Source organism: Anopheles ziemanni, chromosome X, assembly GCF_943734765.1.
Source record: "Anopheles ziemanni chromosome X, idAnoZiCoDA_A2_x.2, whole genome shotgun sequence".
Taxonomy (NCBI): Eukaryota; Metazoa; Arthropoda; class Insecta; order Diptera; family Culicidae; genus Anopheles; species Anopheles ziemanni.
The window spans coordinates 1,892,053-1,906,007 of NC_080707.1; the positions used below are offsets into that span (position 1 = coordinate 1,892,053).

General features: G+C 54.0%; 1 protein-coding gene across 1 annotated transcript; it reads right to left on the bottom strand.

Annotated features, from left to right (window-relative positions):
* Positions 1-5,867: 5,867 nt before the first annotated feature.
* LOC131290480 (adenomatous polyposis coli homolog) lies at positions 5,868-13,520 on the bottom strand. Its single transcript, XM_058319628.1, has 5 exons — positions 10,192-13,520; positions 9,239-10,116; positions 8,730-8,938; positions 7,085-8,658; positions 5,868-6,773 (listed from the first exon to the last, which is right to left on the bottom strand). The coding sequence occupies exons 1-5, from the start codon at positions 13,090-13,092 to the stop codon at positions 5,868-5,870; spliced, it is 6,468 nt and encodes a 2,155-aa protein (XP_058175611.1). The 5' UTR covers positions 13,093-13,520.
* Between the last annotated feature and the right edge of the window lie 435 nt (positions 13,521-13,955).

The following is a 13,955-nucleotide window of genomic DNA, read 5'->3' on the forward strand; positions in this document are numbered from 1 at the left end:
TACGGTCAAACATTGTGTACACACAACTTCCCGCAAAGTATTTCGATTGTCAGTGATCGCTGAAAACTCGTTTGCTCGGGGACAAACGCAAATGAAAACATCTTTAAACATTCCAAAACCGCAGCATCTGTTTGAGGGGTGGGAAAAGCTGCTTTCCATTTTGCTCTTAGAAAGAGAGGTTTCCCCAGCGCTTCCCACCCTAAATTCACCACGCAAGCTGGCGACGGAACGGGAGTTTCGTTTCCGAACCGTTTGTGGAAAATTTAATTTGATTGAAAGTTGTGTCCTCCTGTTTGCCTCGTTTAGCGATTTCCCCTGCATGTGAATGACACTCTTGCGGCAATAAATATATGTGAGAAATCGTTACGAAAAAGATGAGGCAAGCTGGCCTGAAAAACTTAAGGGAAAGTGTTGGTTTCCATTACAACACTCGTTACTTTACATAAAGTTAAGTTAGCGAGCACTTCACTTATGAAAACGAAACTCAACAGGCGTTTGTGTTTGCTGTTTCTACTTAGAAATATATTCTACCCATTTTAAAACGATGATTATTAAGTACTGCAATCTGTAACTAAGGAAAGGCAGCCATTTGCAGCTTCCAAGCCCAAAGATCGGCATTCTTAAACACGAGCGTCGTTTCTTCGGCATCATAGAATTGGAAAAAATTAAAACGCACCCTCGGCGACGCGAGCGTGAACAACTCAATCTGGCTCGTTGAGTGAGGTGCCTGTTTCGAACGTGCGCTGCACAGTGGGCCAACGGCCGGAGGGCCCATTGGTCGCTGGGGTGCGGTGCGAAACGTTGTTTTCTTTTTCGATCAAGCAAGCTCTGAATCATGCGATTCAGAGTAACGTACCGTTTTTCAAAAGCCGCTATTCGCTTTTACATGTTTTCTTTTTGTGTTAATTCGATGAGTCGGATTGTTTGAAGAGCACCAGATCTAGATCCAGAATAATTGGACTTTGCACAACGCTATCACAGGTTGTCGATGACAGCATACCGACCGAGACCTAGGCCAATAAAGCCGCGACAGCAAAAAGCGCGCAAGCAAAACATGATAATAAATAAAGTTAGTAAAAACATGCTGGCTTCCGCATAGCCGGATAATAAACCAGGTCTCCCAGCACCCCCCTCCGTGATCTTGATCAGGTCAACTAGCGATCTCGACGAGTATAGAGCAAGAGAAAACATAGCACGTAAGAGAGAGAGAGATAGATCTAAGAGCTTTAGGTATATAAGAATGCATACTTAATAAATAAAATTGCATTTGAGCCCAAGCCAAAGGTGTAAAGGTGTCTCTTTCTTCCTGTCTTTATTGAAGTTAAAATCAACTTCTTCGCAGATTATTTTCACACGGAACATTTCACTTTGCTCCTATGTTAAAAATTACCAGGTCTTGTTGTACTCAATAGATAGATTAAAGAAATACTATTTATTACTGAATGAAAGAATTCATTCCGAGTGTAGAAGAAACCCAATTTGCACCAATCGAGTTTACGTAGAGTCCTTGGCTTTGGGCCACCGGTTCGAACCACTGTGCGTTGGGGCGCCTTTCCCGGTACCGGTACGCGAATCTGATCTGATCTCGCGCAACGCGAGTCGGGGCAACGCTTCGGAACGCACGTGAAAGGCGGCCGCCCGGAAAACGCGCCGTCGTCCGGATACAGAAGGTGTTTGCTTAATTTACTGGTCGCCGGTCGCGTCCCGCTGGGAGTGGCCACAGGCATACAACCTTCGCATTCGCAGCTGCCTGGCCAGCGTTGGTATGCGGATGGGCCGACGTCGGACCTTCGTTTGGACCTAACGTTTCCATGAACGTTCCAATCCCCTCCTCTCCCTCAACAAACGAACTGACAAACGAACTGACAGCAATATGTCACTCTGATCGATTGTATGACAACCGCGACGACGTTCGACGCGGGGCGATGGGCAGGAACGAGCCCGAAGGGCAGCCTTTTTTTTTGCGGTGAAGTCGTCCCCCGCTGGCGCCACGGGAAGGTGACAAGAGGTTCTGGGCATATCTTAGGCGTCGATCGAGGCGCAGCCCGGATTCCCCGACCGTGGTTCAATTGTCAGCTTAATCCGCTCCCTCCCCCTCCTTTCCCGCTGGCCACAAGCCGAACCTGGCGGGGCTGCACATTCCAATCTGAGCCTTGGCTTCGGCGTTGTCACTCTTGGCACGCAAAGTGTTTGCATTCTCTTTTTGCGGGCTCTCAGGAATCTCAGCCGAATTTGCACCTCCACCTCTCCCGGCGGTGGTGTTTGTTGGTGGGCCTTCGCTTCCGACCCAATTCTTGGACCTCCACCCTCACCCTCGCCCTCCCTCATTTCCACCAGCTTCCGGCACACCGGATGATCGGTATTTTACGCCCCAAACGCCCAAACCGTTCCTTTCCGTTTCACGAGGGCGCGAGGGCCCCTAGCGATGTTTTCTCAAAACTCCCCCTTCCTTCCGCATCCCTATACACCCCCACTCCTTCCGACTCTCCCCTACGTCATCGTCGGAGCAAAGGGGAGGCACTTGCTAATGAACTCGTCCTGCGGAACGCCCGCGATTCGGATAAGTAAATTAAACTTCGCCTAACATTATTTCCCACGGATCCCGCACATCCCCATCCCCCCCCACACACACACATCGGGGCCGCCCTCGCAACCGTGCCGAAAATCGGAAAACTTCCCCCGCGACCGGCGCGTGGGTTGTGCGGGGGAGGGGTTGAGTGGGTTCAGGATGATTCTTGCACGGTTGGTTTGACTAATTGGCGCAAGATGCCAGCATTATGGAAGCCCTAGCACCAACCGTACGTGCGTGTGTGTGTGAGTGTGTGTGTGAAAGGGATACCAAAGTTATCCCGGAAAAGATGCACACGTCTTGCTTCGCGCGAAAAACGGATTAAGGGAGGGGGAGTATTTCGTCAACACATCGCTCGGCCACATCCTCCAAAGGTTAATCGAGCACACACGGAGGCGAATCCGCTGGCGAAAGCACTTCACCGTACGCTACAGTTGGCCTTCGGCAAACCGAAACTCCCAGTGCTCGAGTTTGATCGATTACGGCCAGGCGGGGCGCTATCAATGGGCAACGACCCAAACTGACTTTTCACCATGAGTGCACTCCTACCGGCAAACGGTCGGAATGTTGCCCCCGAAAAGAAGATTCTAACAACATTCGCTACAAAAAGGATTATCGAGGAACGTAGAAGAAACTGCAATTTTACGTCCATTTTCTCTACCCTTCTTCAATCCTAATTCAAGTGTTTTGACAGATATTTCATCAAATGTCCTTATATATGTGTCAAAGATGTAGGAGTGATAAAATCTCAAGCACTCAGGAAGAATTTGAACTTTTACGTCTAATTTCAATACTGTACTGAAAAACCAAGTGAAATGTCAAATTGTTTGCATCGTCCTCGACTCATAATAACATCGTCCTGGAAGGATGATTGGCTCGGTTCACGGACGAATGCCAATCCACGGCAAGGTGGTTCCGAGTCGCCAGCTGGTTCCGGACTCCGTTCCCACGCGCGCTGCCACTTTAATCGGTCGTGATTAGACATGGTTTCAAGAAAAGAAAAAAAAAAGGGAAACCCTACCTTGCCCCGAAGAGTGTCTGAAATTATCGGTTTACATGTAAATTTCATTACAAATAATGAGCCGCTGAGCTGATTAGCGTAACAAGATAATGGTGCAATTAGAAAACAACAAAAAGCAGAAAACTTAAATGGGGCAATAAACCACGCACACGGACACACACACACATCGTGGGTAAACCGGTCGTAAAAAATCAATGAGCCAGTAAAAGGAACGCAAGCAAGGGATCGATGTAAGGGAAGGGAGGGAGGTGGGGCGGGATGTCGTTAGTGGTGTTAATCCCGTATCAAAGCGTAGAGAGGCTGGAGGCCGCACAAGCGGACCGAACAAACATGGCTAGAGCTTGCAACCGCGATGCACCTTTTACGAGCGTGACAAACGCGTACTTAAATCCGTCGTCGGGCGCACTGACACTTCGGTTTAATGGTGGTTGTACATCGATTCGTTGCTGCTTAATATGGAATACTTATAACGAGCCGTACAGAAATACGAACGACGAACATTAATCGGATCATCGACGCGCACCGGCATTGATTGTTCACTTTTCAAGCCATTCCTAACTCAACACGCCTACACGCGAACGCTCCCCGAGCGTGAGCTAGAAGATTATTTTTAAAGGCAAAAGGTCCTAGAAGCAACAAAAGCTGCAAACTAATCGAACCGTTAAACAGACTTCCGGTTCCCCGGGTCCAACGGGACCGGGCAAAACATGAGAACAGTCGGAGGAGGGAGGTTGCGATCGACTCAATTCAAATTTCCGTCCAGTTTCACACTGTTTTGGTGGCGTCGCAATCAAAAATAATAGTACCACCGGAAGTGCGAGCACTCTACCCACGCAAAGGGAGCTTCCGGTCGTCCGGGTGTTGGGGGAGGGGTTTGCTTCCGCCAAGGCGTCAAAAACCACAACCAGGATGTTGGGCAGCTTTTAACACGGGTAAGTGTTAGCTACGGGTGGATGAGAACGCAGTAGGGATTTCATTTCAGAAACGTCACAACGCCGCAGCCTTGTTCAGGTGGAGAAAAAGTCAAACAAAGTGCCCTTAGTTCTATCAGAAACAGGCCTGGTATACAGACTTACAAGCTACCGATCCTTACAGTCAAGTAGTCGGAGTACTATCTCCACAGTTATTCAATATTTATTATGCAGACGAAATAGCAAAAACATGTTCCGCTAATAATCAAAACCCTCAACACACATTCACAATAGAAAAGTCAAAGGTACTTCAAACTAATGAGGAAAACAAATTATGAACCAATGACATAATGCTAAGAATGATGTAAACTCATACCATAACAAATAAATGCTACTATTATACTACAACTAAAGTGCACCATAGAGACGGAAAATAATTGCTTAGAACTACTATTCCAGAGCAAATGCAATGGTTGGCACCGTTCGGATATTGCAGGTAACTGATTCGCACAGGCGAGCCATTTTTTTCCGAGCGTTCTATTGTGATAGTTTATTGCACGAATTTTCGTTCGCGATTTGCGTCCGTGCCCCTGGGCCTCTGGGTGAGATGACCTGACGCAAACGCTCTTCTCCTGCCTCCACTGCCTGCTTTAGCTAGTTCGTTTTTAAAGGTAACACACATCCTTACATCTACGTTTATCAGAGTTACTCTACTGAACCCTCCTAGCGTTCGAATAATACCGGTTTAGAGAGTCGTGTGCATTTTGGTTCGCTTTCATCATAATCGCCGTGTTCAACTTATTTCGTCACACTTTTCCAAGCGCGTTAATTGTAAGTAAGCAAATGTGATGCTAGAGTATATTAGAATATATAGTTTCGATACGTTCTTATCAACTTTAACCTTTCTAGTTCCTAGTTCACCCGCAATATCGAGAAGAAAAGAAAGCCCCCCAATGGGGAGGTTCGCTCGGAAGATTGCGATTGGAATTGGTTCGCTTTAGTCGCGCTTCGGTGGCGAGAAGCATATGGTAAGCCTGGTAAACGCGAGCGAATTAATTGTTTCACCACAAGCGAACGCGAGGTGTGGCTACATTACAAAGTACAGCGACGGGGGTAGGGTAGTTTAAGCGTACGCCTAAACCAAACCAAGCAAACGAACGGACAAAGATGCGGACTGTTTACGAGATACAAGTTTGGAAGGCTGATAGTATGCGGTTGTATGTGTAATAAATAGAATCGCCCTTTCCGAACGATTACGCTTTTTTCCGAAATTTCATAGCATTCGCGAGCGAAAAGATTAAGCGATCAGCAGGCGATTACCGTGCGGAACGTTTCGCGTCCGTTTCGCCGGTTCGCCGGTAAGCAATCATCCGCCGCCGTCCTTACGCGTCCCGGTCAGACCGACACCGGCGGGCAGGCGCGTCGACGGCGGTGGAATACGTGAGAGGCGCGACCCGGCCACCGAGTGGACGGGCGTACGCGGGGAACGGTTTGGCAGCGTAGTGTTTGCACGAGCCAGCACCTCCGCCCGGGCCCGTGCACCTTCGCCGCTCGCCGCCTTCCGCGCCTTCGCCGGCGACGACGGGGCGGACGAAATGTGTGGCAGCGCGGCCATGCTCGGTTTCTCGTTGACAAACGTTTGCTGGCGCGTAAGTAGCACCACCTTCGGCTCGGTCCCTGGGGACGCGGGGATGGTGGCTTGCGGCGGTGTCGCATTACATTTCGGTATGCCACCGTTCGGCTGCTTGCCTTTGCCGGCCGGTGTCGTTTGACGGATGGCCGAAGAAACACGCCCCGCCGCCGGTGTGACGCGCTTTGCCGAACCCTTCGCCAACTGCTTGACGGACTCGTTGGAGCTAGCAGCCGGACTCTTCACCCCCGCCCCCGGCGAATGTCCGACCGGTGGGACGCGACCAGCCGAGGTGAGACTGTTGCGTTTCGTACCGTCCTTTGGTTCCACCACCGAGCCGGTAGTTGCCCTTCCGACCGTCGGTGAGGACACTTTCTGCCCGGCGGGAACCGGACGTGTAACGACTGCACCTCCTCCTTTCGTGCGCACCGTCAACGGAAGCCCACTGGCACGACCGTAAGGCGACACGTAGGCGGGTTTTTTCGGCGTCGATTTGTCCCCGTCCGCCACCACACTGGATTTCCGCTGTTGCGGCAGCTTCGACGATACGCTCTGCGATACGCGCTGGATCCGCTCTTTGGAGGGTGCTTTCGTTACGATACTCGCTATCTTAGCCGGTGTCACTGCGACCGCTTGTTGTTTCTAAAATGGAAAACATCGATTTAATTTTCACGTTTACTGAAGCGCTCGAAAAGTTACATGTCAACGGTGCAGGCAAAATTGACATGTAACTTTTCCAGACGCGTTTGTTTGTGTACTTATGGACGAATGTTCAGCGGGAATAGGTGTTGAGCGGGAGCAGGTAGGTATACTAAATGGTTTATGATTTGAAGCATGCACATTTAATCGATGTAAAATGATTTGGTTAACTACTGATTCACACTTTTCTACAGAACACTTTTATGCACTGGGTATATGTTGACAAAAGCGTAGCAATAAGGAAGTGGACTTACCTTATCACCGCCGGATGTCACGGAGCGATCGACCGGCAGTACCGGTTCGGCGGCGTTGTGCTTGAGACTAGGTTCCACATCCCGCAGCGTCCACTGCTGGGAGCGAATGGAGCGATGGAGCTCGTCGAATTCCGCTTCGTCGATTATTGGCACTCCAGCCTCCGCCGCAGACGGTGGGGTGTTGCAGCGGGTGCCCGCCTGCGTGAGGCTGCTAATGAGCTTCGGTAGCGAGCCGACGGTTTCCGGCACCCCCCCGCACCCATCGCCCCATTTCGTGCTCGATAGCGAGCCCAATGATTCGTTCATCATGGTCGGCGGTTCGATGCTGTTGATGTTGGCCATATTGGCGACGGCGACATTGAACTGGGGTAGAAAGTGCGTGCGGGGCAGGGAGGTGGTGGTGGCGGCGGTGTAGCTGGTCGCGAACAGCTCATCATCGTTCAGCATCGACGGCGGCTCGATGTTGGGCAGGTTGACAAACTCCATCAAACTGTCCGTCTCGTCGACGGTGAGCGAAAAGGCGGGAAACGACACTTGGCCACCGAGCTGGAACATGACCGACGGCTCGGTGGTGCCCTGCTCCTGCGCCCCGTCGACCGCCTCGTCATCGGACAGACCGTGGCCACTCTGCGACACGAGCTCGCGAGTGAAACGCTCGACCGATTTGAGCATCTGCTCCGGGTCCTTGTGTTTCTCGGTCGCTAGCGGGATGGACCCGGCCGGCAGTGAGTTATCTTCGGGCGGTTCAGTACGCCGTAGGCCGTAGCTTGGGATGCGACTGCGAGCGTTGTCCGCGAGTGGCAGATCCAGGTCACACCCACTCGCCGATGCCGTCGCTGGTTCCGGTGGAGCTGCTCCACCTTCCGGCGTCACTCGGCCGCACGAAGCTGGCCCGACCGCGCTGGACAAGCCGGCCGCGGTGATGTTGCTGCTGCTGCTGCTGCTGCTGTTGATGCTGCGCCGCCTGTGCGGTGCTGTGTTGGTGGTGTTTGTGTTGGCGCCGATGCTGCCCGGCACCATGGGAACCATGGATCCCGAGGGCAAGGCCCGTGTGCCGGTTGACTGTGGTTGGTAGCTTGCGCTGCTTACTACGCCTGCTGATACTGCGGCGGCACCGACATCCTTCAGTATCACAGGCGTAGTGTGCACGTTTTTTGGATTGCTCGTTTGCATCATCCCCGCCGCGCCCGGCCGCGTCCCGTTCAGCGTCAGCCGGTGCAAATCGCCGGCGAGCAGCTCGCCGACGCCACCGCCGGTCTGCTGTTGGTGGCGCATCTGCGTTGCCGCGGTGCCACCTTTCGGCACGGTGTGCATTCCGCGCTGGATGCATTCGGCCAGCAGCTGGTAGTCGTCCTCGTCCCGGTCCGAGTCCGGTATGCTCTCGGTCGGATTCACGCCCATCGGCATCGAGCTGCTCACGACCCAGCGCTCCGTTTCCTGCCGCATCGCCAGCCCACTCTTGCCCTTGTTCATGCCACGCTCGATGGCATCCTGCAGCAGCGCCTCCTGCTGCTCGTCATCCGAGTTGACCGTCTCCGTCGAGCCCGGCGAACTAATGAGACGCTTAAACTCCGCTGCAAACACGTACGACATTACATTAGCTCAAATGCACTGGTGTTGTATAGAAAACACTAGAATACTTTACCGTGCGCCATCGGTGACGTGCGCTCGAGGATATTCCGACGGCGGTGCTGTGCCATCTCCGCCTTCCGGATGGCACCGGTCGCAATCGCTTCCTCCAGCAGGTGGTCGTCCTCGTCCGATGCGACCGAGGGCGAGCTAAGCAGCTGCTGATTTCCCACCGACGCAACAGCGTTCCGCTCCGCCACCGACTCACGATTGTCTCGCTCCAATCTACGACCGCGGAAAGCGAAATGAAGTGGCGTTTCAGTCAAAGTTGTTTGTTTATTTTTTATGCTCCCATAGAAAAGCCATATTTACGTACAACTAATGTATAAATGAGTAACACGGTTGTTTACGTAAGGGCTTGGTTGATTTAGAAATGGGGCAGTTTGTTTGAATGATAGCGGAGCCCCACTACCCCTTCTACACTATGATTCATTCAAACAAAGTTTTTCGATTTGATTAATGGTATAAAAGATACACGCTATACAAAGTGCCCGCATTTCTAAATGAACCTAGGCCTTATCTTACCTTGGGCGTGACGTTTGTCCCGTGACGATGTCGGATGCCACGGTCAGCTCGGACAGCGCGGACACAGTGGAAAAGTTGCACGGACTGTCCTCGACGTGGAACGGGCTGAGCTCGTCGTTCGCGAGCAGCGGCTGCAGGTGGTGCACCGGGTTGGTGCGCATCATCTTGAGCGGGCTCTCCTTTTCCACCGGCGCGAGGCGCTGCAGCGTTTGCTGGACGCCGGCGTTCGCGTGCTTTGGCTTGGGCATGCCGCTCAGTATGCACTCCTCCAGCAGCCGGTCGTTATTGTCCGACTCGTCCACGGAGCTGTCGTCGGAGTCGGGCCCCCGGTCACCGTTGGGCAGGTCGCGCTCCGAGTCGATCGTGATCGCGCTCAGCTCGCCGGTGCTGGTCGCGCCGGAAATGTGGCGTGCGGCGGCAGTTTCGGAGCAGTAGCGCCGCAGCATCTCACTCCGGGACAGCATGTCGGGCGGTTCCGCCTTCGGCAGTGGAAGATTGGCGTACGTCGGAGCCGCGGTGGCTGTGGCACTGGTCGCAGTAGTTTCCTTCGCCGAGCTGCGCGCCTTCACGCTGTTCATGCCGATGCTAATGCACGACGCGAGCAGCTCATCGTCGCCTCCCACGTCCGAATCGACGTCGGACAGCGTGCTCCGTCTGGTGACCAATTCTGCCGGGTTGGGCAACACGGGCGACGACGACCGACACTGGCCATTGTGCTCGGTGGCTTGAATGTGCGCCGCGCAGACAACGCCTTCCCCTTCGTCCGGGTCTTTTTCCTCGATGCTGAGATTGCTCAGGCTGGTCGCGCAAGAGAATTGGGCGGGCGTATTTTCCACATTAAACTTGTTCATCGTGTCGGCGAACGCACTCTGCTGTTGCTGCTGATGCTCCTGCTGCTGTTGCTGCTGTTGCTGCGGATGGTGCCGGCTAGCCGGGGGCGCCTCTCCACCGACATCGTCCTCCACCCGATCGGCAAACGGTTCCTGACAAAACACCTTCACGGACGCCGCACTCAGCGAACCGCTCACCGAACGACGTGGCGAGTGGGCAATCGTTTGCGTGGGCGAATCGGGCAGCTCCGATGGTGAGATGACGCCGGACGCCAGCCGGCTGAACTCGCTCACGATCGAGCTTTTGTCGTCGATGCAGGCCGGCTCGGCACTGGACAGCGAACCCATCGAGCTGGTGCGCGAAAACATTAGCGGCGTCTCTTCGGCAGTGTTGAGGAAGGAAACCGATTTGGCGGAAACTGGACCGACGACCACGACCTGGCCGTCGTCCGCCACCAGCTCGACATCGGCCGGTGGTTCACCCTTGTGCTCGCCGGTGCTCACCCCGAGGCCCTTCGACCCGTCCGCGTCCGACAGATCGATGATGTTGAGCGACGCATCACGGCTAAAGTCCGGCGTACCTTCCTCGCAGTAGTTGAACGGCTTGTCCGGTGTGTTGCAGCCGAGATCGTCCGGTCCAGTCACGCCGACGCCACCACCGGCTCCGACGCTGCCGCCGCCGCCACCACCACTGCCAGCACCTCCGACGACGACGCCAATCGGTATCGGATTCGATTTGAGTGCGTTCACCTGCTTGAACGACGAAGACGATGGTTGGGCCGGTGCACGCAGATCACTCATCGACGTCGCGCTCGATATGATTTGGGGCGTACCCTCGGTGTAGTAGCACTTGACCGAGTCCTCGGGTATGAGCATGTTCACCGGATCGGCACCGTACGCCGCCTCACCCTTCTCGTCGTCGGAATCGGACTGGTTTTCAGCGTACCGCAACGAATAGTCCGTCAGCTGGTCGATGTCCGTCTCCTGGTAGTCGTACGATGACGACGACTGCTGCTGCTGATGGTGCAGATCGTCCTGCAGGCTGTAGTTGATGGGCTGCTCCGATTCCAGCAGCTCGCCCCCCGTTTCTACCATCGTTCCACCCTTCGCCCGCTCCTCGTCGCTCACGTCCTCCTCTTCCTCCTCCATTAAACCGGCGCGATCGTTCCCGATAGCCTTTTCCCGATAGAAGGCGGCCCGGCCCAGCTCCTCCTCCATGGCACGCTGCTTGCGCACATTCAGGCTCGGCAGATCTTTCGGTTCGGCGAGCTTCTCATCACCGTGCACCGCCACCGCCGCCGGTCGATGGTGCTGTAGATTCTTCAGCGCCAGCTGCGATCCGCTCGAGATGATGTTGTGCTTGCTGTAGATGAGCGAGCGCAGCATCGGTACCGCGCCGTTCTCGCGCAGAAACCGCTGGTCCTCGCCGTTCTCGCTCGAGAGGTTACCGAGGGTGCCGCACGCGTTGCTCACCACCGTCAGGCTCGGCGACTTTAGCTGATCGAGCAGTATCTTGAGGCAGTTCTTCTCCCGCAGCACCCGCCGGTACTGCTCGCACTGCGCGATATGACTAGAGATGTTGCGCAGGATGCCGCCGGCGTTCTCGACGATGCTCATCGTTTTGCTCGGCGCATCGTACGTGAGCATGTCGATCAGGAACTCCAACGCCCCGTCGACCTCGCAGATGTTGGCCCGATTCTGCGTGCAGTGGTTCGATAGGTTCCACAGCGCGGACAGGATCGACTTAAGCGTGTTCTCCACGGTGCAGCGCATCGCCGACTCGGTCAGTATCTTCACCGTGCCGATCTCGATGAGCGTCTGCTTGGTGACGCTGTCGGCGCGCCAGGACAGGTTGCGCAGCACGGACGCGGTCACCTGGAGCAGCTCGGTGCAGCCGAGCTGGGACACGAGCGCTTGCATGAAGTTGCGGTTCGAGCACAGCAGCGCCTTGTTGTTGCCCTGCCCGAAGGTGAGATTCGTCAGCACCATGCTGGCGTACCGGCGCATCTCGATGCACTTGGTCGCATCTGGCGACGCACCGTGCACGAGATGGTCGAGCTGGATCAGACTGGAGATCGTTTGCAGCGCCCCGAACTGGCACATCGCGTGCCGGTGCTCCTCGTCGTAGCTGATTTTGGCCAGCGTCCCGATCGCCTGGATCGGGTGGCGCTCCTGCTCGATGCTGCTGCCCTCGACCACTGCCGGCGGCGGCGGCGCCGCAGCATGCTGCTCCTTCAGCAGGTCGGTGTAGTCGATCAGCTGATCGATCAGTCGCAATACCTTCACCTCGCGTCGAGCCGACGCTTCATCGACGTTGCAGCGAATCACGTTCACTAGCGCATGGCGGGCGTTTTGGCGCGCCACATCGTTCGGCTCGTTGTGGATAATGTGCACCAGCAGCGGCACACAGCCGGAGCGGCGCAGGGCCGAGCATTTTTCCACGTTGCGCGACAGCTCCAGGAACTTGCTCGACATCTCCAGCACGTTGGTGGAGCCGAGCATGGACAGCAGCGAATAGACACACTCCATCTTCGGTCCCACCTCCGATAGCTCCCGGTTGAGCGAATGATGCTGCTGTTGCTGCTGCCTTCTGCTCGGACTGTTGCGATCCTTTAGCGGCCACGTACCACGCGCCCCGATCGCTGTCGGGATGGGTTTCTTCGCCGCCGGCAGAATGTTAAGCGAGCTGGGCGTATCGTACGAAGCGTTCATATGCGGCAATGGCATTGGCTCCCCGGCGTACTGCGTCTCGCAGGGCAGTGCAGCATCATCGAGCCGTTCCACCACCGCCGCCTCCGACGGCGACGCACCACCGTTCAGTCGGTTGTGCTGCTCGACCAGCTCCGCCGGCGGCTTGTTGTCATAGTCCAGAAAGTGCGGCTTCCGTGCCAGCCCGCCGCCGTCCAGATCGCCGAGATTGTCCAGGTCCTCGATGCAGCTCTCCAGGTCGTCCAGCGACGAGTCGGGCGGTGAGAGTGTTCGCTGGCCAAGGGAGCCGGGTGATTCCTCCGTTGGCCGTGGCATGATGCCGCTGGTTTACTTCTGTTACGTTTTGTTTGTTGTCGGATTTGGTAGCTTCACTTTAGTGCGAGTTAGGAAGACGCGTTACACACAGCTGATATTGTCCAGGTAAAGCGAATGCAGGCAAGTTGTCTTTCCACAGCATATTGCAGCGATTGAACATCAATCGATCGCCATTGTTCATAGCATGCCGCCACCGGTGCACTTGGAACATAAACACTTTTTCGAACACTTTCCATCGTCGTTCGAACGCCATTGCTGCACCGCACTCGTTTGCATCGTTTTTTGCACACTATACTCACAGTCCCAAATAATAATAGTCACAATCTACAAAAACAAATCACTTCAACGAGGCGAAAACGCTACCGTGTACCTGTGTCTCACAACCAGCAAACTTTTCTTCTCAAAACTCTGACGAAAAATGTAAATTTTCTACCATCTACCGCTAGTGTTGCGGGTACCACCAATCCAAGGACATTACAGGCACGCTACGCACACGCCCGAAGCAAATCAATATCAACCTAGAACTCCGTGCGCACTTGCCAAGCGTACGGTCGCGTTTAGACGCCGGACTCAATACTTCACGCTAGCGGGCCGCTGTCATTGCGGTTTGAACAATTCAATGGTATAAATTTCAAATTATGTTATGTATTTCCGTTAAGCAGTGCAATCGTGTTTTGAACTCCGAAAAACAAAAATAATAGAATCAATCATTGCAAGTACTCAAACCATTATATAGTACTTTAATATTTCTAAAGTGAATTTCTTTTGAACGATTATTTCTGAAATAAGAAGAAAAGAGTAAAAGCAGTCAAAACTAACAAAATCATTGATAAGATTTGCTTTAGAAGTACAAAGGAAATAAT

What these genes read in the sequence shown, in the direction of transcription:
- LOC131290480 (XM_058319628.1), bottom strand. Translation starts at nt 13,092, where the DNA reads ATGCCACGGCCAACGGAGGAATCACCCGGCTCCCTTGGCCAGCGAACA. An exon ending in CACGTCACCGATGGCGCACG is followed by an intron (nt 8,659 to 8,729) that starts GTAAAGTATTCT and finishes ACGTGTTTGCAG; the next exon opens with CGGAGTTTAAGCGTCTCATT. An exon ending in TGACATCCGGCGGTGATAAG is followed by an intron (nt 6,774 to 7,084) that starts GTAAGTCCACTT and finishes TTTCCATTTTAG; the next exon opens with AAACAACAAGCGGTCGCAGT.